Raw genomic sequence first — 26725 nt, forward strand, 5'->3', positions numbered from 1 at the left:
AAGCCTCCAGTCTACGTCTATCCTCCTGCTTCAATGACCACGTTTCCGCGCCGTACAGAGCTACGCTCCATATCAAAGTTTTTACGAGTTTTTTCTTAAAAAACTTTGATATGGAGCGTAGCTCTGTACGGCGCGGAAACGTGATATATTACGATATTTTCACACTGTTTATTATTATAAAGCATAATATTAATCTTCTCAATACGTAGTGAAAAAATTAATTTAGATAAAAAAGACAGGTAATTGGAATGAATGTAGACCACTTATGCAATGAGAATTAAGTAAGCTTCAAATATCGAGAAACCAATCAAAACTCGGCACTCACGTTGCAATTTATCCCTATATATTCAAAATCTGAAGTGTAGATGAGACAGGCGAAACGGTTCAGTAAACCGCAAACAATTGTATCACGGCTAAAAATTCGGTTTCGGCTAATTGTGGACGCCCCACTTTAGTCATTAACGCTCTCATCTGGTACCGAGAGAGCCACGAAGGCCAGCCAGAATCGAGTCCCCCTGCATATAGGTCGAGTTAACTTTTTGTTCGCCGAGGAGGACCACGTTAGCCCTTCCCTTCCTTAGTCCTCCCCTACAGCCGTCCCCTTCAGTCCGCCCCTTCAACACCCCCGCTCCCACTGCCCCCTTGCCCGCCGCCCCCACCCCCATCTTGGCGACTCACTTGGAAGAGCCAGCCAACAAGGAGACTGTTGCCATCCGTCTAGCCCCCTCCTCCTCCACTCCCCACAGCCACACCTCCCCCCTCCCCTCCACCTCCACTTTACACCCTTTTCCTTCTCCCCGCCACCCCTCACCTCCTCCACGCCCTCATCCCCCTTCACGCTTCCACAAAACAGTCGGCTTCCCCCGAACCACCCTAGCACGCCACGCCCAGGGACCCAGCCAGCCCATGGCCGCCTCGTCCGTCGGGGAGAAGTAAAGCGAAACAATCGCCTTGCGCCCGCCGTATCGAGCATAGACTCCTTATTTCACTCGCAGGGGGCGTCTGTTTATTGTAATTTTCAACACGGCATGGGATTACGGCCACGATTCTCCCTGGTTGTGGTCGTCAAGTCCAGGATTATTAATCATTCGACCGCTGCACCGAATCCAGACTGTTCGATCTCAAGCAATACGGCAATAGTCGACATACGTGGTATCACACTTCTCGAAGCGGGCGGGCATTAACTTGTGGTTTGCACAAAGAGGTAAAATGAGCTTCGTTTTATGCATGCGACACGGATTTTTCAAATCTTGCATTCACAATTGAATTCAAATTGCAGGTATAAGGAGACTGACAGAGCCTTGTAGAAAGTGAAGTGGATTAAACTGCTCGGGCTGCTAGGACAACCTCGGTTACAAACTAACGAGGATAAATGAAAATATTATTCCAGTAATTTATAATTTATAGGATTAACAGCAGTATCTATACCTATCACAGATATCGGAAAGGGGTATTTATCTCCGTTGTACATTTAATCAAGAAAATAGAAGCACTGCTTAACAACAAAGTATGCCCAATTTGAAATGGAAAATTTTCATTTGCATGAGAGACCCCATATTTATGCACAGCAATTACAAGGTTTGACAATCCAATGCCCATGTCTAGTTTTTGTGGGTTGCATTATAGTTTTCTAACTTGTCACTTTACGGAGATTTCATATATATATGTATGTATATATATATATATATATATATATATATATATATATATATATATATATATATATTCTAAGACGAGTTGTAATATCCGTGAGGCGTCCTCCATTTTCAGAGGACGGATGGTAAGGATTCCAATCCTTCCTGACGCCGAAGAGGAGTCCCGCGGACACTAAAATTACAATTCTCGTGTGTTTCTTTTTTATGTGCCCTGCGTTTCTATATGTGTGTAACCTGCGCAAGCCAAATATTTATTTATCGCTTCTTGAGCTTTACGAAGAATATATCGGTATTTTCAAACAGATGCGACCAATTATTCTGACTCATGTAAATAGGCAATGTAACACTTTAATCAAATGATTAATTTCCTTAAAACATTTCCTGAACACAAAAAACTATGATGCCATAGGTGGCCAGGGTCCCCTCAGAGAATTTTGTAACCAGCGTCCCGGACGGCGCGAAGTTTCTTCAATAATGATATGCACGTTGGAAGAACGATGCATTAAATTAGTCATTATTACTGCTATGAAAGTTCACATATTCATGCTTCTCTTAAATGGTCATTGCCAGAAAATGAGGAGTTTAAAAATGTATGCACGTGGCAGATAATTTCCGGCTAAACTAAATCGTTAGTTTGAGTAGTGCTCGACTATCTGAAGAATATTAAATGGCACCTTCTTGCAGGCGATAAAGATAAACTCGCTCGCTCTATGCGCTCTATAACGCGGTTCAACCACGCGTTGAGTTCATCTCTCTAGCTAGCCAAGACCTGTTTTCTCGGAGCCGAGATTAGAGAAATAGGACTCGCAGTGAGCTAATCGCCGAAAGGCTCTTAAAAAGGGAACGCTTACGAGTTGAGAGACGGCGACTCGGGTATAGTTTACTAGTGTTTCAAAATTACCTCTGCGATATTTATAAATACTTTAATAGCCTAAATATGTTATTATTTAAACACTTATACTTTCATTTAGGCACGTGAGACCTAATTGGATACCGCAGCTTCTTACTATGAAAGGGTGGGAATTATACAAGTATTCAAGTATTAGCTGTTAAATAATAGAGTTTCTATTTAATCAGACCTTCTACATTGATCTCATTTGTATAAACTTAATAAGATCTAAATTAAAAATGCCTACGCGGTTAATGTCTTCGATTCCACACGTTACAAAGAAGATGATTTGTACATCTAAAGCTCAAAATAAGGCGCGAGGAAGTTTTTAATGTTTTAAGAGTTCCTCCGAAAAAAATATTTGGAGAAAACATTATCAACGTGCAAGAAAGGTTATCCCTTGAAAAAATACATATTTCAATTTTTTAAGAATGAATTGTCCTTAAGGTGTCTTTTGGACTCGGAAGAGCTTTGAGCGATTAACGCTCGTAGTGGGTTCTAGCTCAGCCGAATTAACAGAAAAATCTCAGGAGCACTAAATATCACGGCGCATGACATATAATACTTGAAAGTAAAGTTATTTATAGCAGAACTACTGCGCGCATAATGCACGTTCCCTGAGTTATTCATGGAGAGAGAAATTTTGATAAAGGTCAGAAAAAGTGACGGATGGCGATAGAGTGGGCGCAAAATGTTAGAAGTTTAAAATAGGTTAGGTGTATGCAGTATGAAATCAGAGACACAGCTGGAAAAAAGATTATACTGTAAGACAAATTTTGTGGCCGGTAATAGCTTATGGTGCGTGGGACAACTGCGTCCAACCTGTTCAATTACTCCATATAAATGATGAATTCGTATATACTATATGCATGAATTCATTGACTTTTATCAATTATGAAACATTTTCTTTTTTCTCCTTCCTTTGAGTTATTTTTTGACTAAATGCTCATAAATACAATAAAAATTCAAAAAGCGGTGGTGGTTAACAGATAATGAAAGTTTTGACACAGCAGGATGTTCAAATTTATACACAAAGAGGAAAAAAAACAAGATATGGTCAACTGTCTGTCAACAAAGCTGTCTTCACAGGGTTAACTTATGTGGCATTTAGGAATACAAAAACATAGCCTACAAGCCTCTCTTGTGATAATCTGCAGTGTTGATGCAGATGTAGACTGACAATAAAAAATATGCGTTTTTTTAATCATGCTTGTTTAAACTTATGCATAAAACGATATTATTAAGGGAAAATAATATATGTATATATATATATATATATATATAAATATATATATATACCTGTATATATATATATATATATATATATAAATATATATATATATATACCTGTATATATATATATATAAATATATATATACCTGTGTATATATATATATATATATATATATATATATATATATATATATATATATATATGACGTACATTCAAACACGAAATCCCGCCAAACGGCGAACAAATACTCATTTATATAGAAACAGATATAAGGAAAAGGGATTCCCTTTTCCTTATATCTGTTTCTATATATATATATATATATATATATATATATATATATATATATATATATATATATATATATATATATATATATACACACATACATATATATATATATATAATACACAGTAACACACAATATAGAAAAAAAATATAGTAATGCTTCCATTACTTCTATATCTTCAGAGGAAGACGGATTGTTTCCGTCGAAATATCAAGAAAATACGTGTGAGTGTTCTCTTTTTTGTGTTTCTATATTGTGTGTTACTGTGTATTGTACTATTCGGCACTTCCGTGTTACGTCTATGAAAGCATATATATATATATATATATATATATATATATATATATATAGGTACAGGTATACACATACATATATACATATATATATACATACACGCATATATATATATATACATACACACATATATACATATATATATATATATATATAGGTACAGGTATACACATACATATATACATATATATATACATACACGCATATATATATATATATACATACACACATATATACATATATATATATATATATATATATATATATATATATATTTTACAAAGGTATAATGTTAGATCCATCACAATAGAAACGAGAGAAAGCCCTAAAAATGATTGCTATACTAAAAGAACAAGAAAACCAAATTTACCTCCATCTCTCACGAAGAATTAAAAAGCTGCGTTTCTGCCGCGGAATGGATGAATGCTCGGGGAAGATTTTTCAAAGAAATGTCGATTTTAAGATTTTCTGTGAAAATAACGCTTTCCTGGCATATCTACAAAGAGACAGTAATGACGAATAATACTTGCAAATGTTGCGGAAAGACCGTGGGTATGGATGCGAAAGCGATAGAAAGTTGAAAATTCGGGCAAAACAACTTGAAAGGAACTTTATCATCGTCTTGATTTACGAATATGATGGCGGTGGGGGTGGGAGGAAGTCAAGCGGATGCCATGCGGATGGCTCCATACATGCGGATTCCGACTTCGCCACCTAAGCCGAATATCGGTACCAAACACTCAGCCCACACTTGGCGTCGAGTGGACACGCTTTAAGAAACATCACACCTAGGTTTCGGAGTAAAAGAATCGTGAAAGGTTTAAAATTTCGGACCTGGCATTGAGGTTAAATGAGGAAATTAAAATTTGCCAATTTCCAGAAACTGATTACCATTCTGCCACCGAGGGAATTAGTATATGGTATCAGAAAATTGATACTTATTCGTTGCGTTCAGAGTTTGCGTATGACAATTTTACAAAGTAAAAGTTGCATAGGTGCAGTCTTGTACAAGCGGCATTTAAGCGTACAGCGAATGCACGTCGTACACTTAATGGCCGCTTGGCAATTAGGCTTAAGGATATGGTCAATGGAAAAGGGTGAATTAATTTAGGACTATATGTAAGTTAAAATGACACATTTGACCTCACCAAAACGCTCCTAAATTCGTCATATTTTCTAAGAAAGCATCCTTAATAAAATATTTGTCATATATCCGATCAATATTAGGCCAAAGAACCGTGCATTGGCCACCGCATCCATGGGTTTAGTAGCTCACATATTATGAGCAGCTCTATTCGAAGAGATTAAGATATTTCTTCCAATGACAGTAAATTTTAGCTTTTAATCACTCATCTGGGTATTTATTTTTCCATGTCCAAACCCCAAATTTCTATATTTGTCTCATGATGATTAAACAAAAACAATTTATTATTTTTTTGCTGTATAATACAAATATGATGAGTGGTCGTTTGAAACTATGAAAATTTTTGATTAAAATTTTTATATTAATATTATTGATTGTTTAACAAACCTTGATTATTTAACAAAGTTAAAAACGATAACAATTTACTAATTCATACAATTAATGAAATCATTAGCGTAGAATGAATTTCATTTATGATATATGGTTAAATCAGTGGTAACAGAATGAATGCTCGGGCTGATGGGCAACATGTAAATTACAGTGTTAGAAATTTTGTAAAATTATGAGGCAAAATAGGTAATCACACGTTACAATTGTATTTTCAACTCGAAGAGTGTAAGGATTTTTACAGGATTGAGTCCACCTCATTATTTCAAGCTGTTTAACGGTGCTCATCGCAATCTATTACGACATCTTTTACCCGCAACTTTAATTTACCTATGTTCAATGAATGACAGCGGTGAATAATCCGGCAGGTTCAACGTGCCTTTCAGAATTTAGACATACCCCAAGTTGAATCAAAGCTTTCAGCCGCGGGAAATATACGAAGGTATTCCCCCCAAGCTATTCCTTCCCACTTTCGATAATAAACGAGTTGATTAAAGCCGCAGTTCTCTCCATTTGCCAAATTTCCGGCTGCAAATATATATATATATATATATATATATATATATATATATATATATATATATATATATATGCGGTGGATCTATCGGTGACTTTCCCACCAACGAGTCTTCTTTTTACTCTCGCTCCTTCTCAGTTCCCTCACCTCTCCCGCTCCCCCCATCCCCGGGCCAACCCTCACCACCCAATCCGAACCACACCCCCTCCCATGCGCGCACCCCCGAGTAGACGGGGGTGACCTCATCCAACCCGCGGCCGCGAGATACCCTCGCCCCTGAGATGTCTCATCGGACTGCGATGCGGAGCCCACCCCCACCCCCGTCACTTCCTTTTTCGCCCCCGCAACCCATTCCGCTCCCATTTTAATCAGCCAAAGACCCCGTTTCCACGCGAAGCAGTTCGGCTCTCCTTCAGAGAGCGTCACCGGGTATGCCCCACGTGCCAATTCAGGCCCGCGAGCGAATTCCATGGAACCCTGACCCAAGTCTATGTACCGAGTCTACATGCACGTACGGCTGCCAATGGGCATGCGGTAGGGCCGAAGGCACTGCCCGTCAAATGAGAGATTGCCAATACTAAAGCGAAGAATAATCAAAGTAGATGGGCGAATAAATAATATGTAAACATCGATTTTATGCTACGATTAATTTAGTTCTCGTATTTTGATTTATGAGATGTAGATGGTGCAATTCTTAATTTCCACTCGTCTTACATTCTATTTCATTCTATTTTGGTGAGAATAAATGTATCAGTGTATCATTAAGTGATATTTTAACATGATAAATATTCCATATTTTATATTTATTCCCCTGCATCTACAAACTATAGCATCGAAATATTATTCTAGAAGTAATTTTGGCGAAAGACGGAAATTTGCTCATGCTAACCCAAGGTATTTAATCAATTACGAAAAATGGTTGAATTATCGCTACAAAAATATCTTTTCTATGCGCTTATAAACACTAATTACTCTCTTTCGCTGTACTCTAACACTAATTAATCGCTCTCTGGCTTGATGGGTCACAGAAATGTTTATAATATTTTACACGGAAACTTGGAATGTTACGTGGTACTTAAACCAACTATTAATAATAAAATTAATTGTTTTTATAAATAATATTTTCTTTCTTTTTTCACACATTTTCCGAGAAAAAATAACACATTTTCATTAACAGCGAATAGGGCAATGAATTTGTTTATTAGTCGCGATACCTAAGACAATTAGGCACCTATAATATTCAAAAATGTTTCTTAAGTTATATCAGCATTTCAGATGGACGGATTTTAACTGGCAAATAACAGGGATAGCCGGCCTCGTTTCAGCACAGGGTTAGCCAGCGAGTATTGATCATACTTTTAAACTAGGTGTTTATTAAATTCCTCTAAACAAAGTTCTTAAACTAATTATATACTTGGTTAGCTTCCTTTCAATCTTAGTTTTCGTTCAAGACCCTTAATAATGTGTTAATGAATAAAGCGATTGTTATTAATGCCACCATTCCCTACCAACACCGAGAGAGTCAAATAGTTTAAGCAATTTAATCGGAGGATACACCCTATTTTTTCTGTCAAATACGATTCTAATTTTATTCCCTGTCACTGTATCAGACAGTTAATGTCAGGATTAAGAATATTTATGCTCAAGTCCCTTATTGAGAAACAAATCAACGACTTTCAGAAGTATGCGCGAATGGATTGTGACTGGGTGTCCATGAGAATATACAATTTTTATAATTTCATTGGGGAAACTGAAGGCAAATTAAGTTTTAAGAATGAATAAGACGTGTGGAGACAAAAATTGTAGCTAGATTTTTCGAGCGTTATCTGAAAGGAGCGATGAAAGGAGAGTCTGCACGTTCACTTAAGATATATTACTCATAATTGTGTTCATCAATCTCTCTGCCTACTCGATGAGAAAGTTCAATTGTCCAGATTTTCCATCGATTAATGTATGCTCTTTATTTTTCTAGAGCGCTCACTTTTTCAAAAGGACCTACGCTTGATTAAAAACATTCAGAAATATTAATCATATTAAATTAAACTCAATTATGCTCGAAACTGTTTTCAAGCAATCCTCCACTCTTCCAAATTAACTGAAGATTGGATTGGGGTAAGAATGCCTCAGAGTCAGAAGAGGGCCGTGACTTCAAAGGGTGGGTCATCCATAACGCTGAGCTGAGAGGAGACGAACGTCGAAGTTAGGCTACCCTTCACCCTCCGGTCCTTTTTTGCGGAGATCTTTGCTTCCCACCCGCCCTAAATTGGGTAAGCGAAGTCAATTAGCACGTGTCTCCCACAATAGCTACACTCATTCCTGCCACATGAAATCTATAGCTTAAAACACTCTGTAAGCAAAATAAGATACGGATGGTCACGAAGTTTTTTTTTTCACCCGTGAAATATTACTGTCGGCAGTTGGAGGGTTTGTTAGGCGGTGGTTGGGGAGCGGGAGTGGGGGAAATGGGAGGGATGGGGAATACAGAGGATGGGTGGGTGGTGGGGGAAGAAGGGTGATAAAGGACTGACGCGGGGAAGGGGGAAAGGACGGGGAAAGGTTATATCGTCCACATTTACGTTGCGCTCGGCAGACGGGTGCCAGATGGAGTTGGGAAAGACGGAATTGAAACGTGAGTGATCTCCATTGAAAGCTTATTCGTGTCAAGACAGGAACGATAGAATGTTATCGTATCTTTGTACACATGCAACACAATATCCCTCATCCATCATTTCCCCACACTTTGCGTGACGTTTCTCTATTAAGTATTCATTGTTTTTGGTTCACGAATTTAAAATATTTTCCGCGGAGAAAATAATCTTTAGAGATTAAGCGTCATCCAAGAGTCTCTCTTGTATGTATGTAAGGACCAGTGGGATCGAGATGGTGCGGTGGCTATCGTACTGGCTTCCCACCCAAAGGGCCCCAGTTCAAATCCCGGCGGATTTAGACACATTCGCCAAGTATTTTTAATAGTCAAAGTAATCAGTGACGGGATAAGTAGAAGAAATAAGATGGAGGTTCCTTGGAACACAAAGAGGACAGGAGAGATAAGTACGGTCTGGTGCTTTCCCGGCGTATCTGCTCAATGAAGTTTTCTCGGGAAGACCCAAGAAATCTTCACTAAGGAGAATTTAGACTCACAGAAGGGAGAAGATATCGGGTTTGCATCTGACGCCGAGGGAATCAATGGGAACTCGCATTATATCCAAAGGTGAGACCACTCGCATAAAACAAGAGAGACACTCGCGCGCTCAGATTTGAATATTCCTTCTCACCTCGCAAAATTTGCAATTTACAAGAATCTAATTGTGAAGTGAAACTCCTGTTACCAATGGATTTCTTTTACTTGGATCTACGAGTACGCTATAAATGTATAGTCCTAGCACCGCGCATTATACATCCCCTTTGTGGTTTTCGGATTATAGGGCGAATGCCTTAAAGTCTTTGACATTTTCATCATACCAGATCTGAATAAATGATCGAATTAGTTTGATTGTATTCGCCTAAAATATTCAACAAAATCTAGGTTTTATGATCAATTCGTATTTTTAAATTGAAGTGGAAAAAAACTGACGGAACTGCTTGTGAACGATTATGGCGCAACAGATTATGAAATGTCACGCTCTCGAGGGAGGATGAAGGAACGGCAATGCATCACGGCAATTTCCCGGGAATCTTAGCTTCCCATAATACTTTGTGATTTTCCTCAAAAATCATCCATGGCATCATCATCTGGCGTCCAGACGCTGAGAAAAGGAAACTGAATGCGATGAGTAGGTGACAAGTGCATTGAAGGAAGGCGTCAGGAGGTTGGGGAAACAGACTGGACCTAGGGCATAGATATTACGAAGGCGATTCGAATAGTAAGGTCCCCTATTTTTTTCGCGAAACATCAAATTTATTCTCAACTTTGCGTACATCGTAGATGAAGTGTTTAACTAGTGAAGAAGGTAATCTGAAGATGAAATAGGCATTGCCATCAATCTCTGCTTCTTACGCAGGTCCTTACGATCATTTATTCATCCACCAGCATCTGATTTCGGCCTCTGTCCATGATGGAAGATAATAAATAAGAGCATAAAATGTTGGGGAGGGGGAATTAAAGGTTCTTAAGGGTCTGGGTATTGGTATGTTAGATAAATAAAAAAGAAATATCGTAAGAATATCGTGCAGATGCTGGGGAAGATAAAATTCCGACCCCGCTGGTTTTCTTTTCCTATTTTCCGACATTGTTCGTAAGTTCGCCAGGGGGAAATTGGTAAGGCCACAGTATTTAACAAAACAGTGAATAATTTTCTACACTGGGCACGGTATTGTCCTTCGCCACGCTAAGGGTAGAATGTTATATCGGAGATTTTCGAGTGGTAAAATTTCTCACCATCACAACGACTCCACACCCCTCCATACACTCAAAAAGTAATGAATTTACACCATTGTGCAACAAACACTAAGTGAGTTCTTCTACGCGTAGATTCACACCGCAGTTTGGATGCTTTTCTTCGCTTTCAAAAAATTCTGGTTAATTGAAAGTCGATCACTTTGACATTGTCACGGAGAATCCAAAGGTTATCCCGGGTTTCATTGTCGGGCCCTCATCTAAATAATCAAAAATATTTAAACAGAAGAAAACCACGCCGCGCATCAATATATTTAGTAACTCCTCCTTGATACATTCAATAAGTTGTAACAGGAACGCATTATTCAATTCCTTAAATCCCTTTCCGACGGTAACTACACATCCCGCCACCGTGCGACAATGTGCATTTACACGTAGATATGACATTTTGTCGGATAAGATCCACGGTCTCCTCACGAAGTGCAATGCATAAAGCCCGCGGCGCTTGGAATGCTCGAGAAACATCGAAGCACTGCCTCGCCAAAGAAGTGCCTCCCACGGCTGAGAGCGGCTCCCAACATTCGCCGCAGTGAAGTTCTCGAAGTGCGGGTGTCTCAACTCCTTGGCTTCCACGCCCGCACCGCATTCCTCTTCCGCCCTGTGGCTTTTGACCTCAAAGCAGTGAGTCAAATACATAGCAGAGCACGCGCACCCCTCTTCCCCCATCGTGCTCCATGCAGAGAGGGGGCTTTCTCCGTATTTATTCTTAGAATCTCAATTTTGGGACGGATGAGTGTAACTGCTGGATGTCACACTCGTTCGTTACAAGTCGCACCTTAATAACGCCACGTCCAGCCCTGCTCCAAACCCACCCTTCCCACTCCTTGAACGTTCCAAGGGTCGCTCCAAAACAAACTGCTCCCCTTGATTGCTTTGCAACGCTCGTTTTTTCTCTCTTCAGTTTCAAACCTCTAAACCGGGGCGCCCCACCACACCACGCGCATTGTGTTCGCGCATGGCTACTCATTTCCAACCTACTATTCCACCTCCTCTAGTCCACTCTCTCCTCTTCAATGCCACTCAAAATATTCTCTAATAATGAGACATTCCCTCTTGGAATCACTGGCGATAACCTACTCTCTTCCTTTACCACGAGTAGAAGTTCGTTTGCATTTTATAGCTTCCCACTTTAATACGAGCTGCCTTCCACAGCCCCATGCCAAGACCTTCCAATCCACGCTTAGCATCTTGCTTCGACGACCAAGTTTCCGAGCCATGCAAAGCTACGCTCTACATCAAACGTTGCGCTATTTTTTCTTTACATCCTTACCTAATACCTCTATCCTTTTTCTTTATAAATGCTTCGTTACCTGACGAAATTCTGGCGTTTGTGTCCTCAAAATTTTTCCTATTTCCGGCTAAAACAATTCCTAAATACACGCACACAAGTTAAGTTCCCTCATAAGTTCCTACCTACCGGCTAAAATTCACTATCCCCAAATTACATGTCACTTAACCTTCCTCTTTTTTGAAAACCGTATTATTTTCGTTGTTTTATAATTGAATTTTATTGCATACTGGTTCCGTAATGCTTTCAGCAGTTATCCATTGACTAAGTGACTCGTACAAGTTTGACCATCCGCATATCTAATCCGGTTTTGGTGGCGGCGGTTTAATGTTCTCTCCTACTAATTCTAAAAGGGCCCCTTTTTCGCCTTGGTGGGTCTCGCTTAAACTTGGGTACTACTGATATCCCTTGTAGCTATTTCATGAGTATGATTCAAATTGAAAAGGGCAAAACGTGTCTCCTCCTTGATTCTTCATCTAACTCAAGTCATTGAGTGGTCGGTGACTTTCCAACTGCTTTCATCTCTCCCTCGCTAATTTCTTCATTGAATTGAATAATCCGTCGTTCATCCGGCGCACGACATCCCGAAGCATGGAAACCTGGGCCGATGGCTTTTTTCGCCCACGCCTCAAATTATTCCCGTATGGATTGAGCACCGCTGAATTTCACCGAACCGGTTGCCGTTTATTCCATTCAGTAACCTTTACCAAAGTAATTAAATTTTTCGAGCAAATATATTTGTGTCCAACAACACTTTGACTTAGCGTTAAAGTCCGGTGCTTTAAATGTCCATCTATGAACCGGGCAGTCCGGGGCAGAAATCCAGAAAATTCGTCTGAAAAGTCACGACTCCACGTGCGATTCTTTGCGTTGCAGAACTTTGTGGGAAAACGAACGGCGATAGGTATTCTGTATTTTTACCAAATGATAGCAAATCGGACAATATTCTACTTAATTGTCAAATGAGCCGCAATGAAATATATGGAGACTTTTTAGTACTGATAAGAGGGGTGGTATTCCTATGAATGTAGATCAGGGCTTATGACAGGAAGGTCAGGGTTCAATTCCAGGTGACGCCTCTGCGCACCTTCAGCTTAAAACAAGCTGTGTAATATTTTCGATACCAGGTCTCCCAGGGAAACCAGAGCCAGCGCAGGGGAAGGAACTGTCCCCTTGGCCTACCCTGATGTGTACATTTCACAAGCCGTCGGGCATAGTACTATTCGGTGAGCTCTATCAAACCAATCCTCGGATTGATTAATGCCGTTAATATATTGTTATTAGCTCTTTCTTATCAAAGATGCGGCAATAGTTTGATTTACAAAAATCCTAGAATTTTGCGGTGATATAGATAGAAATCGCATACTCTTTTACCCCATCCAAATCAAAACGTATGCAACTAGCGATGAAAGGTATTTCCCAAATTATGATTCCTTACAACCGACGAGAAGTCTAACGTCCCACATTATGTTCCACCGTAGCGGCGTGTGCGAATTCCTAAAGCGATCTATTTCCTCCTGCCTCTGGGCGAAGAGAGCGTGAGTAAGCTCGCGTTGCGAAACTAATAGATCCTCGGCGTAGTCACCTGCCTGCCGGTCAGGCCATCAAAATGGAATTAAACGGCTCCCACCCGGCACTCCCACGCCCATCCCATTTGATCTGGTGAATGGTTTAATGGCTCGCCTCGCAGTGATGGCGACCTCGCGGAACCAAGAATAGAAGCCGCGAATCCACGGCTGAATGACTATGAGTAATAAGTTACATTTATAATTGGTGGAGCAACCAAAGTGGATTCTGCTGGTGCCCAATCAAAGTCGATTAGAAGCTATATTTGTTTACTCACAGAGCCACTGAGATACGCGCTTTGTCTCCGCTTCAAAGGAAAGTCGATGGCATACATAAAATGCTAAGTCACATCAGGAAGAGAATATGTTTTTCCTAATTCTGCCATCACATACTTATATGCAGAGATATTCGCATGTAATTGGGGATTAAATTTAAGCAATATAATAAAGCATTGAAGTTATAGACTAAGTATTCTACAGGTTCAGGCGTCCCTTCTTGGGAGTATTTGGCATTGTACATTAAGTAGCATAATATATTTTAATTAGCTCATTAAGTTCATAATTTCTATTTTTACATCAATTTTTACTTACCTGCAAAATTGGTAACATTTTATATAAATGAGAAATTTTTAAACGGTTTGTCACGCGGTCCTTTCCAAAAGATTAACGATAAATTTAAAAATATCTATAAGAATTCTCTTAAATGAAGAAGCTCATTCAAATTTTAAAAATTAACTTCCTCCCTTATATTTCTCCAATTAAGAAAGCATTTAAACTCAATCTCCACGTTTTTATCACCTAAATCGTACGCATTATTCCTACTCCTCAATAAATAATTAATAAAAACTTTAAAAGGTAACAACGTTTCTTTCACTTAAGGATTTAGTACTATGTCATTTGACGCACATTTTTTTCCGTAATGAGCAACACCATACTCAGAATCATGCTAATGAGTATGCCTTGTGAGAAATCGCGTTAAACTAAAGCCTTAACAAGTGGATGTTAAATAAGCTACCAATGGATATTTTTCACAGTTTCTTGAGAGTTAAATTTAAGCTCCAAAATGTTGGCACATTCCGTGATAGATAGATTGGTCTATATGAGTGAGCCATTTGATAATTAGATTATATTTGGAAGAATTTGTTATAATGAAAGCAAGCAAGTGGTGAGATTTTTAGGGTCATACTCTGAATTTGGCAAAAAACAACGGTTAGTATTTCAATAATATTGCAATATTCTCCGGAGTATTTAATTAAAAAAATGGTGCAATGAATTGTCGCCATGGTTGATGACTGAAAATTCATATTCACTAAGCACTTGCGAGCTGAATAAAACATTTAATGGATGAGCCACGTTTTCGTGGCGAAAAAGACAAAACATCGAGCCAATGGCACACGGGTAACCTCATTTCTCATTAGTACCTCAGTAGTTAACACTTCTCCAAACTTCTGAGTCTGCGAAGTTAGGCAGAATACCCATTTTCAAGTTTAAAGAAGTGGGGAAGTGTGCCCCAAAATATGCGGACGATTAGGGAAAGCAGTGAAACATTTAGACATATTAATCTCTCAAATTTTCTTGATATAATCTCTCCTACCGTAATAGGATGGGACTAATAATACATTTTCAACCTCACTGCTAAAGAGACGTCCTTCTAATTCATGCGAGAGATTTAATCTGTAATTTTACCTTCGCTGCATTGAGTGATTCCATGCCTAGTTCATCTAATATTTTAGATACGCTACTCAGTTCATCATAACAACATTTCACAAATTTAGCCCCTCTACGCTGCATGCGATCCAATGCGGAAATCAATCCTACTTCGTGAGAATCGCATACACTAGAAGACTATTCTAAAAGAGGCTTCAGATAACATTTCTCTTGAAACTTTTCATTACATTTACCCAGTACTCATCTATCAATCCCCATTTTTTGTTAGCTTGCCTTCGTATTCCCCTCATGTGCTTCACCCGGGAGAAGTCGTGAGTGAGAGTAACCCCTAGGTATTAAATCGAGTCTACACATTCCATTTTGATGTTCCAGAAGCAGTAGGTGTAAGGGAGGGAATTGCTCTTTTTCCAAAAATTCATCAATACGCACTTTTTAAGTTTAATTGGAATCAGATGATGGGAACACTTTAGCCTTTTTTTCTGTGGTACTAGAATTCTTCTCCTGACTGTTAAGCCGGAGCAGATTAAAAAACGAGTATCACGCTACTGTTCACAGGAGCTAACGCCGGAGCAGTACTGCAATTAGTGGAAGATATCCACTGATGATTCGGGATAGCGTTGCAAGTAAATTTGGAGTAAATTAGAATGCTACGTGCATTACCTGCTCAGTAGGTTTCTTCCATTTGTGGCTCAAGTTTTGTGCCCTGGGTCCTGCAATAACCTCCTTCCTGAATCTGTCCGACAATTCAAAAAAAACCCATCACACACTGTTATAACTTAATGGAGGTTGATGAGTTCACAGAAAAAAATAGTCACCTCCTGACATCAGTCAGGATTATAATTAACTGACTATTTGAAATCAGAGTGATCAAGATATACCTTCTGGTGGACGCTAACTCAATGAAATGTATTACACAAATGTATTTTAGAGATTAAACAATGAAAACATCATCTTAGAATAATTGTGTCATCATATTTATGAGATTTAAGATTAGTGAATTAATATCATTAACAACGCACTTTCTGTTTTTTCTCTTTCATAACAACCACCGACGCTCATCGATTCAACGAAGCGACAACATTATGGCCCTTGTTAGGAGGTCCTTGCCCCTTGCCAGCATTTTGTCTGAATGGAGGAACCTGTACCTACTATGAGACTCTCGGCGAACTAGTTTGCCAGTAAGTGGAAGGAGGCATCCTTTATTATGCGTCTGAAATACTGTTTTATTGACTGTGATGTTATTCTGTTTTTTCAGAGAATTAATGTCTATTTCATCATTATATTTCTTTCTTTTGCATTATTAAACCATATGTTTCCAAAAATATGGGCTTAATAGGTAAAAATTGTGTTAATAATAACATAAAGGGATTCTAGAATAAGACATGTTCTCTGGACTTACCATCGAGTTTAAAGAAAATAGTAGTTCCATTTTAAATGAATTCCCGATAGTTCCCGATATTAAGATAATATAATATGTATCAATTATTTATACTTAAAGTAAACAGAATATTTTTTACAAAATACTGAAATATTCATGAAATTAAATTAGGTAAGCAACTTGAGATTAGTTATCCACTCTTTTAATTGAAAACAGCGACTACTGCATTTTCTTTAAATAATTAAGATGATCACAGGTATAATTCAACAACTTATGTAGGGATTTCAGCTTAATTAATACTTGAAACAGCTTAATGGTTCATCTAATTAATATTTCCGAAGCAATTATAATGTGAAGAAACCTAATAAAATCTGGAAAACAATTCCAACGGCAATATATTCAGTCACCAACATCTAATATTAGGTTTAAAATGCGTGACGCGATAATTTTTATGATTAAATAATTTTCTTTCTCGATTCTCTTCGAATTTTTTATGCACAAGTAAGGGCAACGTGAGCAAAAATGTTAGAGATAGGGTTTCGACACAAGAGTTGTTGGCACTTTTATCCACTGAATTTTCGTTTAAGCATTAGCCTCGCAAACAAATTTACATATTTTAAACTCATGTTTAGAGTACTTGCTAAGTGTTCCAAGGTAACTCATAGAGAAATAAACCAGATGATTCTGATGGATCCAGCACCAACATACGTACATGGGTCCAAAGATGTTGTGAATGTTAAATTAATGAAAAATAAGAGTTGAACTGATCAAAAAATAAAATCCTACAACGAGAAGCTGAACTTATTCCCGTATTGTTAGAAATGAACATTTCCATGAATCATATACGACACTGTGCGCACCATTTATGTATACCATTAAATTCTCTAGGCATGCACATTACTTTTTTTAGGTGGGGTGCAATATGAAATATACTTTTTAAATACTCTTATTTTCGAGGATTAAGCTCAAATTAGAAAAATGCTCAGGCCTGTAAAAAGATGAAAGGTATCACGTGTGTTGTACGATTTTTACTACTCAGTCAGCTCGCATTCGGCTACGCATTTGACTAGGCTACAGGGTCCGTGCAATGAGTATCGTGACTGGTTCGCTGTAGCCTCAACGGAGCGGTGAATGGGGGTCCGACCGATCGGCTCGGTAGAGGGGTCCCCCACCACTAAGGCGCACTTAAGTTCAGTCGCCTTCGGACATGCGTTGACACAAGAGGTGGATTTTTGTGACGTGTGATTGTTTGTGGTGTCGTCGCCCCAGCATGGAGTGCACCGTCGAGCAACGCTACCCTGTGAAGTTTTGCGTTAAAGTCAGGATCCGCGTCGGAGACCCTTGAACTCATTGAATAGGGTTGTGGGGATGATGCCTTAAACCACACAAGAGTTTTTGAGTGGCACAAAAAGTTTAAGGAAGGCCGGGAGCTCGTTGAAGACGAGCACCGCGTCGGACGCCCGATGACCGCTCTAAGCGATGCTCAGGTGGCCAAAGTGAAAACGTTTTGGACTCTGACAGGCATTTAACCATCGCCCTCATCAGTGAGGAGATCGGCCTTTCAGTCGAAATCGTCAACACCATTGTAACAGAGGATCTTGCGATGAGGCAAGTCTGCACGAAGCTGGTGCCGAAAGTCTTGAGCGAGGAACAAAAACTATCGCGGGTGGAAATTTCGCAAAAAAGTTTGGACTGCGTCCAGGAAGAGGAAGATTTCCTCGACAGCGTTAATACCTTAAAGGATATCTCAAAGGGAGCTCAAAGGATATCGATTCGACTCCATCGAGGCGGTTGAGGCGGCGACGACAAAGGCTCTCAACAGTATTCCGGAAACCGACTTCCAGCGGGCTTTTGACGAGTGGCAGACCCGTCGAACGAAGTGTATCGATGCAGGAGGAATGCATTTTGAAGATTTTTAAGTAATTGTAATAATAACTGCAATAAATTTTGATTTTTGGAACCAGTCCCGATGCTTATATGTACGGATCCTGTTTATTGTAAAAATAAATCTGGAATAAACGCGAGCCCTTCCCGCTCATAATGCCATTTAATCGAGAGTAAACCATTGAAAGTAAGACCTGAGATCCGCCATTCACGGGGCGATGGGGAAGTGAGGGCAGGGCGCCAGTCGCCTTTCGACCTTCCCTTCCTCCCCCTGTGCCTCCACTTAGGAAGGAGGGGGACGGGAGGGGTAGGCGTGGCGTTGAGGAGTGAGCGGGTGAGATGGGGGGCGGCACCCGGTCCCTTGCGCGGAAGAGAGAGAGGGAGGGAGGGCGGGAATGTGAGATGCCCTTTCAAATTCCGGGCGCTAGAGAGATTGATTGGGGTCGGGAGCTTTCCCGTCGCCCCTCTCCTCCCGGGAGATGGCCGAGAGTCTGCATTTCGCGGAAGAGTCCTCCGGGAGGGAGGCGCTCGACGAAATGAATCAGGAGGACAAGAAAAGTTGTCCAACGCCATCCCCGCCGTCCTTCCACGCCCGTCCGCCGTGACAGTTTTAGGTTCGGCGAGTCATGCGGCGTCTTCCCACCGCGGAGATTCCCCATTCATGATGACGCGGCGAGAGGAAACATGAGCTTTGTCTGCAAGGAGGTCATTGAAACAACCAGTTGAATACTGCCACGAATCAAATTTTTTTAAATGTTTAAATATACCAATAAGTATAGCAGCAATTAACACGATCTTATTCATCACAAAAGAACTTATCAATGCATCCAAATGTTGGCATGTTGGAACAAATCTAACAGCAACGAAAATTGTCGGGAATGTCGAACTACGTGTATATTGCGAAGAGGAATTGGCAGTGGATAACCAGTGAAAATGAAGTAACGACGATCGTTGAACTCATAAGCCGAAGGAAAAAAAAAGAAACAAGAGATAAATACCCACTATGACGTTCCCATATTATGACGTTCAACATGAAGGGCAGGGGAAGGTAGTGAACACTATAAGATAATCACTGATTAACTGTGGGAAATTTATTGGAACTTAACATATGGTGAATAAGTTAACAGACTAATCTAATCTAAAGATGCAATTAAATAATAGGTGTTTTAAATTTTTTGGTGAATCTATATGTGTGTGGAACTCTGTCAATGGCGTACATTAATATTAACAAAGAGCCTAAACAAATAATAATAAAAAAATGGAAAATATGCTTGGGGGTTATAAAAGAAACGTACTCCTACTAAACGAAGCCAAGCACACAACGTACTTAACAGTCAACGAACAACCGTCAAACTAAAGTGAACTGAATATTCATTTAATTGACGAAAATATTATGCAGCAGGGAAAGAAGGAAGACAATACTGAAAGTTCGTTATAGTAAACCGAAATATTTGCAGACAGATTGGTAAGGACGAATTTTCACTGAATCATAACGATACCATTTATAATTACCATGCATCTGTTTCACCGTATGTTTTATTCTCGTAAACTAGGTTTCCGCATTTTATTCTGATCTTCATATTCAAATAAATCTACCGTGTAAACCTTTCTTCCACATGTGTAATGCCCTGCGCCCGAAAGGCTGATATTTCAAGAGGAAATGGAATCGGACTTTTCAAGAATTAATTTAAAGTTGATGAAGAAAGACACAAAGTGAGGTAACAGTCGACGAACAAATACAACGCCATTTATAAAAGTAATCAATGATCGGGACGGATGAAACAACGGGGGCGAGGCATTAACGGATTAGTTTGAAAAGAGCATCCGATTTAGGACTGGCAACTGAAAGGAGATCGGACTGAGTCATAACCTTGACCATCTTATTGAACGTCTAAAATACGCATTATCACCTTAATGGGCATATTTGTAAATTGCACATGTATAAAACCCAGAGAAAGAAGCAAAACTAAATTCAAAGTCTCTTTCAGGAGGTTCACGCGATGGATTCGCTAAATATTATCAAATCTCGCAAATAAGGATTTACAAATAAGCAAGGAGCGGAATGACGCAGCAACTGAAATAAAAGAGAAGAAAAACACACAGCATTCACCAAGATTCCACGAACCAACTAAGGGGTTGGCCATACATTACTTCAAAAGCTTTGAAAAATGAAGGCGGGAGTCGTCCTGGTGTGATAAAGACGAAGTGGGACTTGAGGAAAAGCTTTTTGAAACATAATTAGAAGAGAGTAACAAAACCGATGCTACGAGCTGACAGGAAAGCAGGAGCAAGGCATTATGCTAATATTTGCGATTCAATTGTTTATTGGGAAACAAGGATAGTAGCATGTGTGACTGTAAATAAGGTTTAACAAAAAATAGTAGACTTAATGGAAAAGCCGGGATAAGACATTCAATAATGTTTTCTTCTGTCGAAAAGAAATTCACTTGTCCAAGAAAATAATGCGAATGTAAAATATAAGAGAAAAATGTTTTATTATAATAATAAACGGAAAATTAACCTCATTTAAACTTATATCATAACAAATAGAATATGAATGTAAAGTAAAAAATACACTGTCACTTCGTAAAAAGTATGAATAAAAAGGAAATATTCTTCGATTCTCGGTCTCATCAATAGAACAAGAAGCATGCGAAGGACTTCTCTTTCAAAAAGAAAAAGTCTAGCGCTAAAGAAGGCTAAAACATTTGCCAAATTGGCATGCACATTAAAGCAGTGAGTTCATTGATTTAAGCTCATCGAAATTACATTTGAGAACCCAAACACTTCCTTCACCGTCAGCTATGAAGCTAAAACAATATTTTGGAGCGACGGTCATGCGGAGTGCATTCTCAAATGCAAGCCTCCTCATCCGTGGCGCCGGCGCGGGGCCTCGAGGATAAAGGGAGGGAGGGATTCACGACGCCGAAAGACGGGACATGGAGTTCCGGAAAAGAAAAGCGCTGGCTTGTTTTGCAATAAGGAGGAGAGGTGCGGACGACAGTGGAGAGAGGAGTGAGGCCACGAAGAGGAGAGAAAACGGGAGCCATAAATCTTTCGGATAGGACTTCCTTCTCTCCACGCGGGGGTATTAAGATGCAGGAGCGAAAAAATACGCAAAGGGAGAGTGGGCGATGAGGCAGGCAGGCGGAGGGAGGGAAGGGGTGGGGGACGGGATGGAGGAGGGGGGAACCAGGGGTGGCAAGGGGGAAGTGCGGGAGAGTTTAAATCGTCTCGTTTCCTAAACAGAATGTTTAGCCTGGAACACGTTTTGGTGAGTTTTTTCGGCGCCGACGCGAAAAACTCATGCCGCTGTGTAGTCTGGGACGTGCTTCTGGGATCGTGGGGAGGGAGGCAGGGAGTTGGCGGGGGGATTTGCTATCTCGGTGGGACAGGGGGGGGGCGGGGAGGGCGGGGGGGGGGTGGTTGGCGGTGGTTTTTTCGCGGTCGGACCGTGGGTCGGCCCCGTGGGATGGAGGGGCCGCGAGGAGGAGGGTAGCAGTCACTTGCGTAGACGTGTGTTGGTTGGGGTGCGGAAATGCGTGAACCCGGGGGTTCGGCGACTGAGGGCGGGCGCAAGAGGCCCCGCGTCGACCGGCGCCAACACTCTGAGGGCGTCGGGTGGCTTGGCCGGAACGGAGCCGACGGTTTCACTCGGGAAACGCATTTTCCATTTCAATTAGCTAAATAACATCAAATTTAATATTTTAAGAAGTGGTGAAAATATGGCTCACGATCGTAATTTTATGGGACTCCCCACTGTTCTCTAGTGACGACTGAAATCTGAACTGTGGTTATAATAATGAAAGGAGAAACTTTGTAATTCCACATAGATTTATTCGACGGACGACCTAGGTTTCGACGTGGCACGTCATCATCAGGTACATTTTGTAAAGAAGACAGAGAATATATAGTCACACAAATTGGGGGGGTGGGTTGGGGGGGGGGGGAAGGCGAGAAGAGAGACAACTCCCCGGTCTGAGGTGAGGGTTAGGGGGTGGAAGAGGGGAAAAAACCCAGGGGGGGGTGTTGGCCCGGAGGTGGTTAAGGGGGTTGAGAGCAAGGGGCTAGAAGAAAGGAAAGGATTAGGAACTCTGTAAACTCAGGAAGGGGGAGGTGGTGAAGGGGACGCGTGGATCAGGAGGGAGAGGGGAAACCCAGAATATACGTAAAAACGCTGTATTAAGAGCCGGTAGGGGAGGAGGTAAGGTAGGTGGGGTGTCATTAGGTGTGGAAGGAAGGAAGGTCTAGAAGGGGGGAGTGGGAAGGGTACAAGATTTCGTTAACAATGGTAACCTTATTCTTAACACATTTCAAAATTTCAAATTGCTCTAGCGCGTCAAGCCTTTGTCCTTTCTTCTCAAAATGTAAGAACTCTGGCACAAAATCACTCCGATGATTCTCGTCCAGCAGATGTTTGGCAAAGAGAGACGCCGAGTCCTTATTTTTGACGCACGATTGGTGTTCCTTGATCCTCTCTTTAAACTTTCTCCCAGTCTGGCCGATGTATCCTGCTCCACATTGACAATTTAATTTATAAACACCACTTTTCTCACTTGTAGGGATTCTGTCTTTGGTATGAGAAATTAAATTCCTCATGCACTGTTTGTTATAAAACGCTAGTCTAATTTTGTCTTTGGGGATTTTTCTGCATACCCTCAGGGATAATGGGCCTAAATAGAGAAACCTTCTCCATTGAGCCCTTGATATATCGCTAGGTATAGACCCATAAATACTGTTTCTGGCTAACTTGGACATTTTCCTCTTATAAAGTTTGTCTATTAGTTTTTCCGGGTAGCCATTGTTTACTGCTATTGTCTTAATAATATTAAGTTCCTTTAAAACGCTGGAAACCGTCATTGGTATTGAAGTTAGTCTATTGATCATGGAATGAAATGCTGCAAGTTTTTGTGAAAAGCAATGTCTGGAGGTGGAGTGAATAACATGGTCCGTGTATGTGTCTTTCCTAAATATGGAAAATTGCAATTTCTCATGGGATCTTGAAATGCAGATATCTAGAAAATTCAGGCAACCGTTTACTTCCTTTTCTATGGAAAATTGAATATTGGATTTTAATGAATTTAAGTGGGAGAGGAAATTGTCTAATTGTCTATCTGTCCCGGACCAGACACATAAAACATCGTCCACATACCTGTGCCAGCTAACTACGTTCTTGGTGAGGGGGTGGGGAGAGGAAAATAAGTCCTTTTCGAATGCGTCCATGTAAATATCTGCTAAGACAGGGGACAGGGGAGAGCCCATGGCTAAACCATTGGACTGTTTGTAGAACTGTCCGTTGAAGACGAAATAATTCTGGGAGACGCACAAGGAGAGAAGAAGACACAGTTCATAGGCAATGGCTACCCGGAAAAACTAATAGACAAACTTTATAAGAGGAAAATGTCCAAGTTAGCCAGAAACAGTATTTATGGGTCTATACCTAGCGATATATCAAGGGCTCAATGGAGAAGGTTTCTCTATTTAGGCCCATTATCCCTGAGGGTATGCAGAAAAATCCCCAAAGACAAAATTAGACTAGCGTTTTATAACAAACAGTGCATGAGGAATTTAATTTCTCATACCAAAGACAGAATCCCTACAAGTGAGAAAAGTGGTGTTTATAAATTAAATTGTCAATGTGGAGCAGGATACATCGGCCAGACTGGGAGAAAGTTTAAAGAGAGGATCAAGGAACACCAATCGTGCGTCAAAAATAAGGACTCGGCGTCTCTCTTTGCCAAACATCTGCTGGACGAGAATCATCGGAGTGATTTTGTGCCAGAGTTCTTACATTTTGAGAAGAAAGGACAAAGGCTTGACGCGCTAGAGCAATTTGAAATTTTGAAATGTGTTAAGAATAAGGTTACCATTGTTAACGAAATCTTGTACCCTTCCCACTCCCCCCTTCTAGACCTTCCTTCCTTCCACACCTAATGACACCCCACCTACCTTACCTCCTCCCCTACCGGCTCTTAATACAGCGTTTTTACGTATATTCTGGGTTTCCCCTCTCCCTCCTGATCCACGCGTCCCCTTCACCACCTCCCCCTTCCTGAGTTTACAGAGTTCCTAATCCTTTCCTTTCTTCTAGCCCCTTGCTCTCAACCCCCTTAACCACCTCCGGGCCAACACCCCCCCCCCTGGGTTTTTTCCCCTCTTCCACCCCCTAACCCTCACCTCAGACCGGGGAGTTGTCTCTCTTCTCGCCTTCCCCCCCCCCCCAACCCACCCCCCCAATTTGTGTGACTATATATTCTCTGTCTTCTTTACAAAATGTACCTGATGATGACGTGCCACGTCGAAACCTAGGTCGTCCGTCGAATAAATCTATGTGGAATTACAAAGTTTCTCCTTTCATTATGTTAAGTCGATTCCATGAAGTCACGCCTGAGACAACGAATTACTGAACTGTGGTATTCAATTTCCCAATTCTCAATGGTCCGTACGGGAAGGAGATGAAGGGTTTGAAGAGATACGGTACTGCGACAGGTACGGAAGTGAAAAAAAGACGTAACAAGATGATGAGTTCAGCGTTGCAATGATTATGTAAACAAAATATCAGGATGAATAACTGATCGTAGCACTTTTCCACTTGATAAAAATATTTTTATCTAGTGGAAAAGTGCTACGATCAGTTATTCATTATGTTCGACTTCCACCACATCACGCCTGAAGCTACTCAATTTAAAATATCAGGAAATGCATTCACGTTTGATGTCTACGAAAGAGGGATTCGAAGGGTGGACGGAGGTTGGTCGGGAGGGGAAAAGAGATTGGAAGAATCGTTGGGCTTTGAGAGTGAAGAGGAGGTTGGCTTACGTCTTGAGGAGAATAGGGAATAAATGGATCCTGGAGATATAATAAATGAGTTTTTTCTGTTTCAGTCGGTTCAAATGAGTAAGAATATAAATACGATGCATGCATCTGATAAATTCAAACTCCACTGAATCATGCGCATTTTGATGTTCACAATATTCAAATATTAAGAAAATTTATTTTCAACTGAAAATTATGGTACACAAAATCCTAAATTTGAATAAAATCATTTATTACTGAATAATACTCCCGCCGTACAATAAATGGCTCTCAGAACTGTTTATTGAAAGTAAGAAGAGTTATCTAAAAAAAGAGGTTCAACTCTAGAGAGATAGGAGAGTAATGCAAGAATTGGAAAGCATTGCATTTGCTTCAGGTGGGGGAGAATTTCTTCCCAAAAGATGAGAGAGGGTGTCGTACCCAGGGGGCCCCCAAACCAGCCAAAACCTTCCGCAACCCAAGCCGGGGGGAGGGCTTGGGTTGCGGAAGGTTTTGACTGATTGCACCTCACTCAAAATCTGTCGTTAATCAAGGACATGAAAAAATCACGGATGTACTTCTCAATATCATGGTCTTGAGAAGTCAAAAGTATTAATTTTAAGAGTGTATGCAATGAAAGGCTTAAGTAATAATGTAAGAATGGGTCACATAAATTCACAGATTAACGGTATTTGCTTATAAACTTGTTGATTAAAATAAATGAAATGCTAAAATTATTTTGACGAAATTTTTTCTAATAAAATAGTAATGGGACGATTTTACGGCCTTTTTCCACCACCCCCCCCCCTCCTGCAACCAGTTATTCTTCAGAAAACTATTGAAGAAATGAAATAATGTCTTCGACTGGGAAGTTGACTTTCAATTCTCACAATTAAATCCATGATCACAAAATATTAATGAGTAATATGAATTATTATTTATGATTAATTCTGGTACAAAAATCCAATTCAATAGTCCTTAAGAAGTACGCATGTCAGTTCGGCGCTCGGAGCCTACCATATTTTACCTAATAATGTAGCAAACACCATACCAGATTCAAATTATATGAATTGTGTAACATAAATAACATACTTCTGTTGAAGAGGTAAAGAGCCTGTAACTTACTACATCTTGATTAATATAAATGGGTATTAAGCATATTCCTCGTTTTTGAGATACGATCAAACAAATCACCCTTCGCCTCCGTGTTGACGTCGAAGGAGTGAGCCCCAGTCTGAGTGACCGAGAAGCCTTGAGATATTTCCAACCTCTGAGGGGGCCTTTTTCTTCAGAGAACGAGATACTGCTTATGCCCAGAACTGCGTTAACCGTTGTTTTATCC

The 26725-nt window shown here is 40.3% G+C and overlaps 1 protein-coding gene across 1 annotated transcript in view; it reads left to right on the top strand.

The window, feature by feature from the left end:
• LOC139685468 (pro-neuregulin-2, membrane-bound isoform-like) overlaps positions 1-26725 on the top strand; it is a 312314-nt gene that overhangs the window by 283905 nt on the left and 1684 nt on the right. Inside the window, exon 5 of the mRNA XM_071582486.1 lies at positions 16399-16504. Within this exon, the coding sequence (XP_071438587.1) occupies positions 16399-16504 (106 nt within the window). The remainder of the gene's footprint in view (positions 1-16398; positions 16505-26725) is intronic.

This window comes from Hetaerina americana, unplaced genomic scaffold, assembly GCF_022747635.1.
Source record: "Hetaerina americana unplaced genomic scaffold, ioHetAmer1.1.p SCAF_114, whole genome shotgun sequence".
Classification (NCBI taxonomy): domain Eukaryota; kingdom Metazoa; phylum Arthropoda; class Insecta; order Odonata; family Calopterygidae; genus Hetaerina; species Hetaerina americana.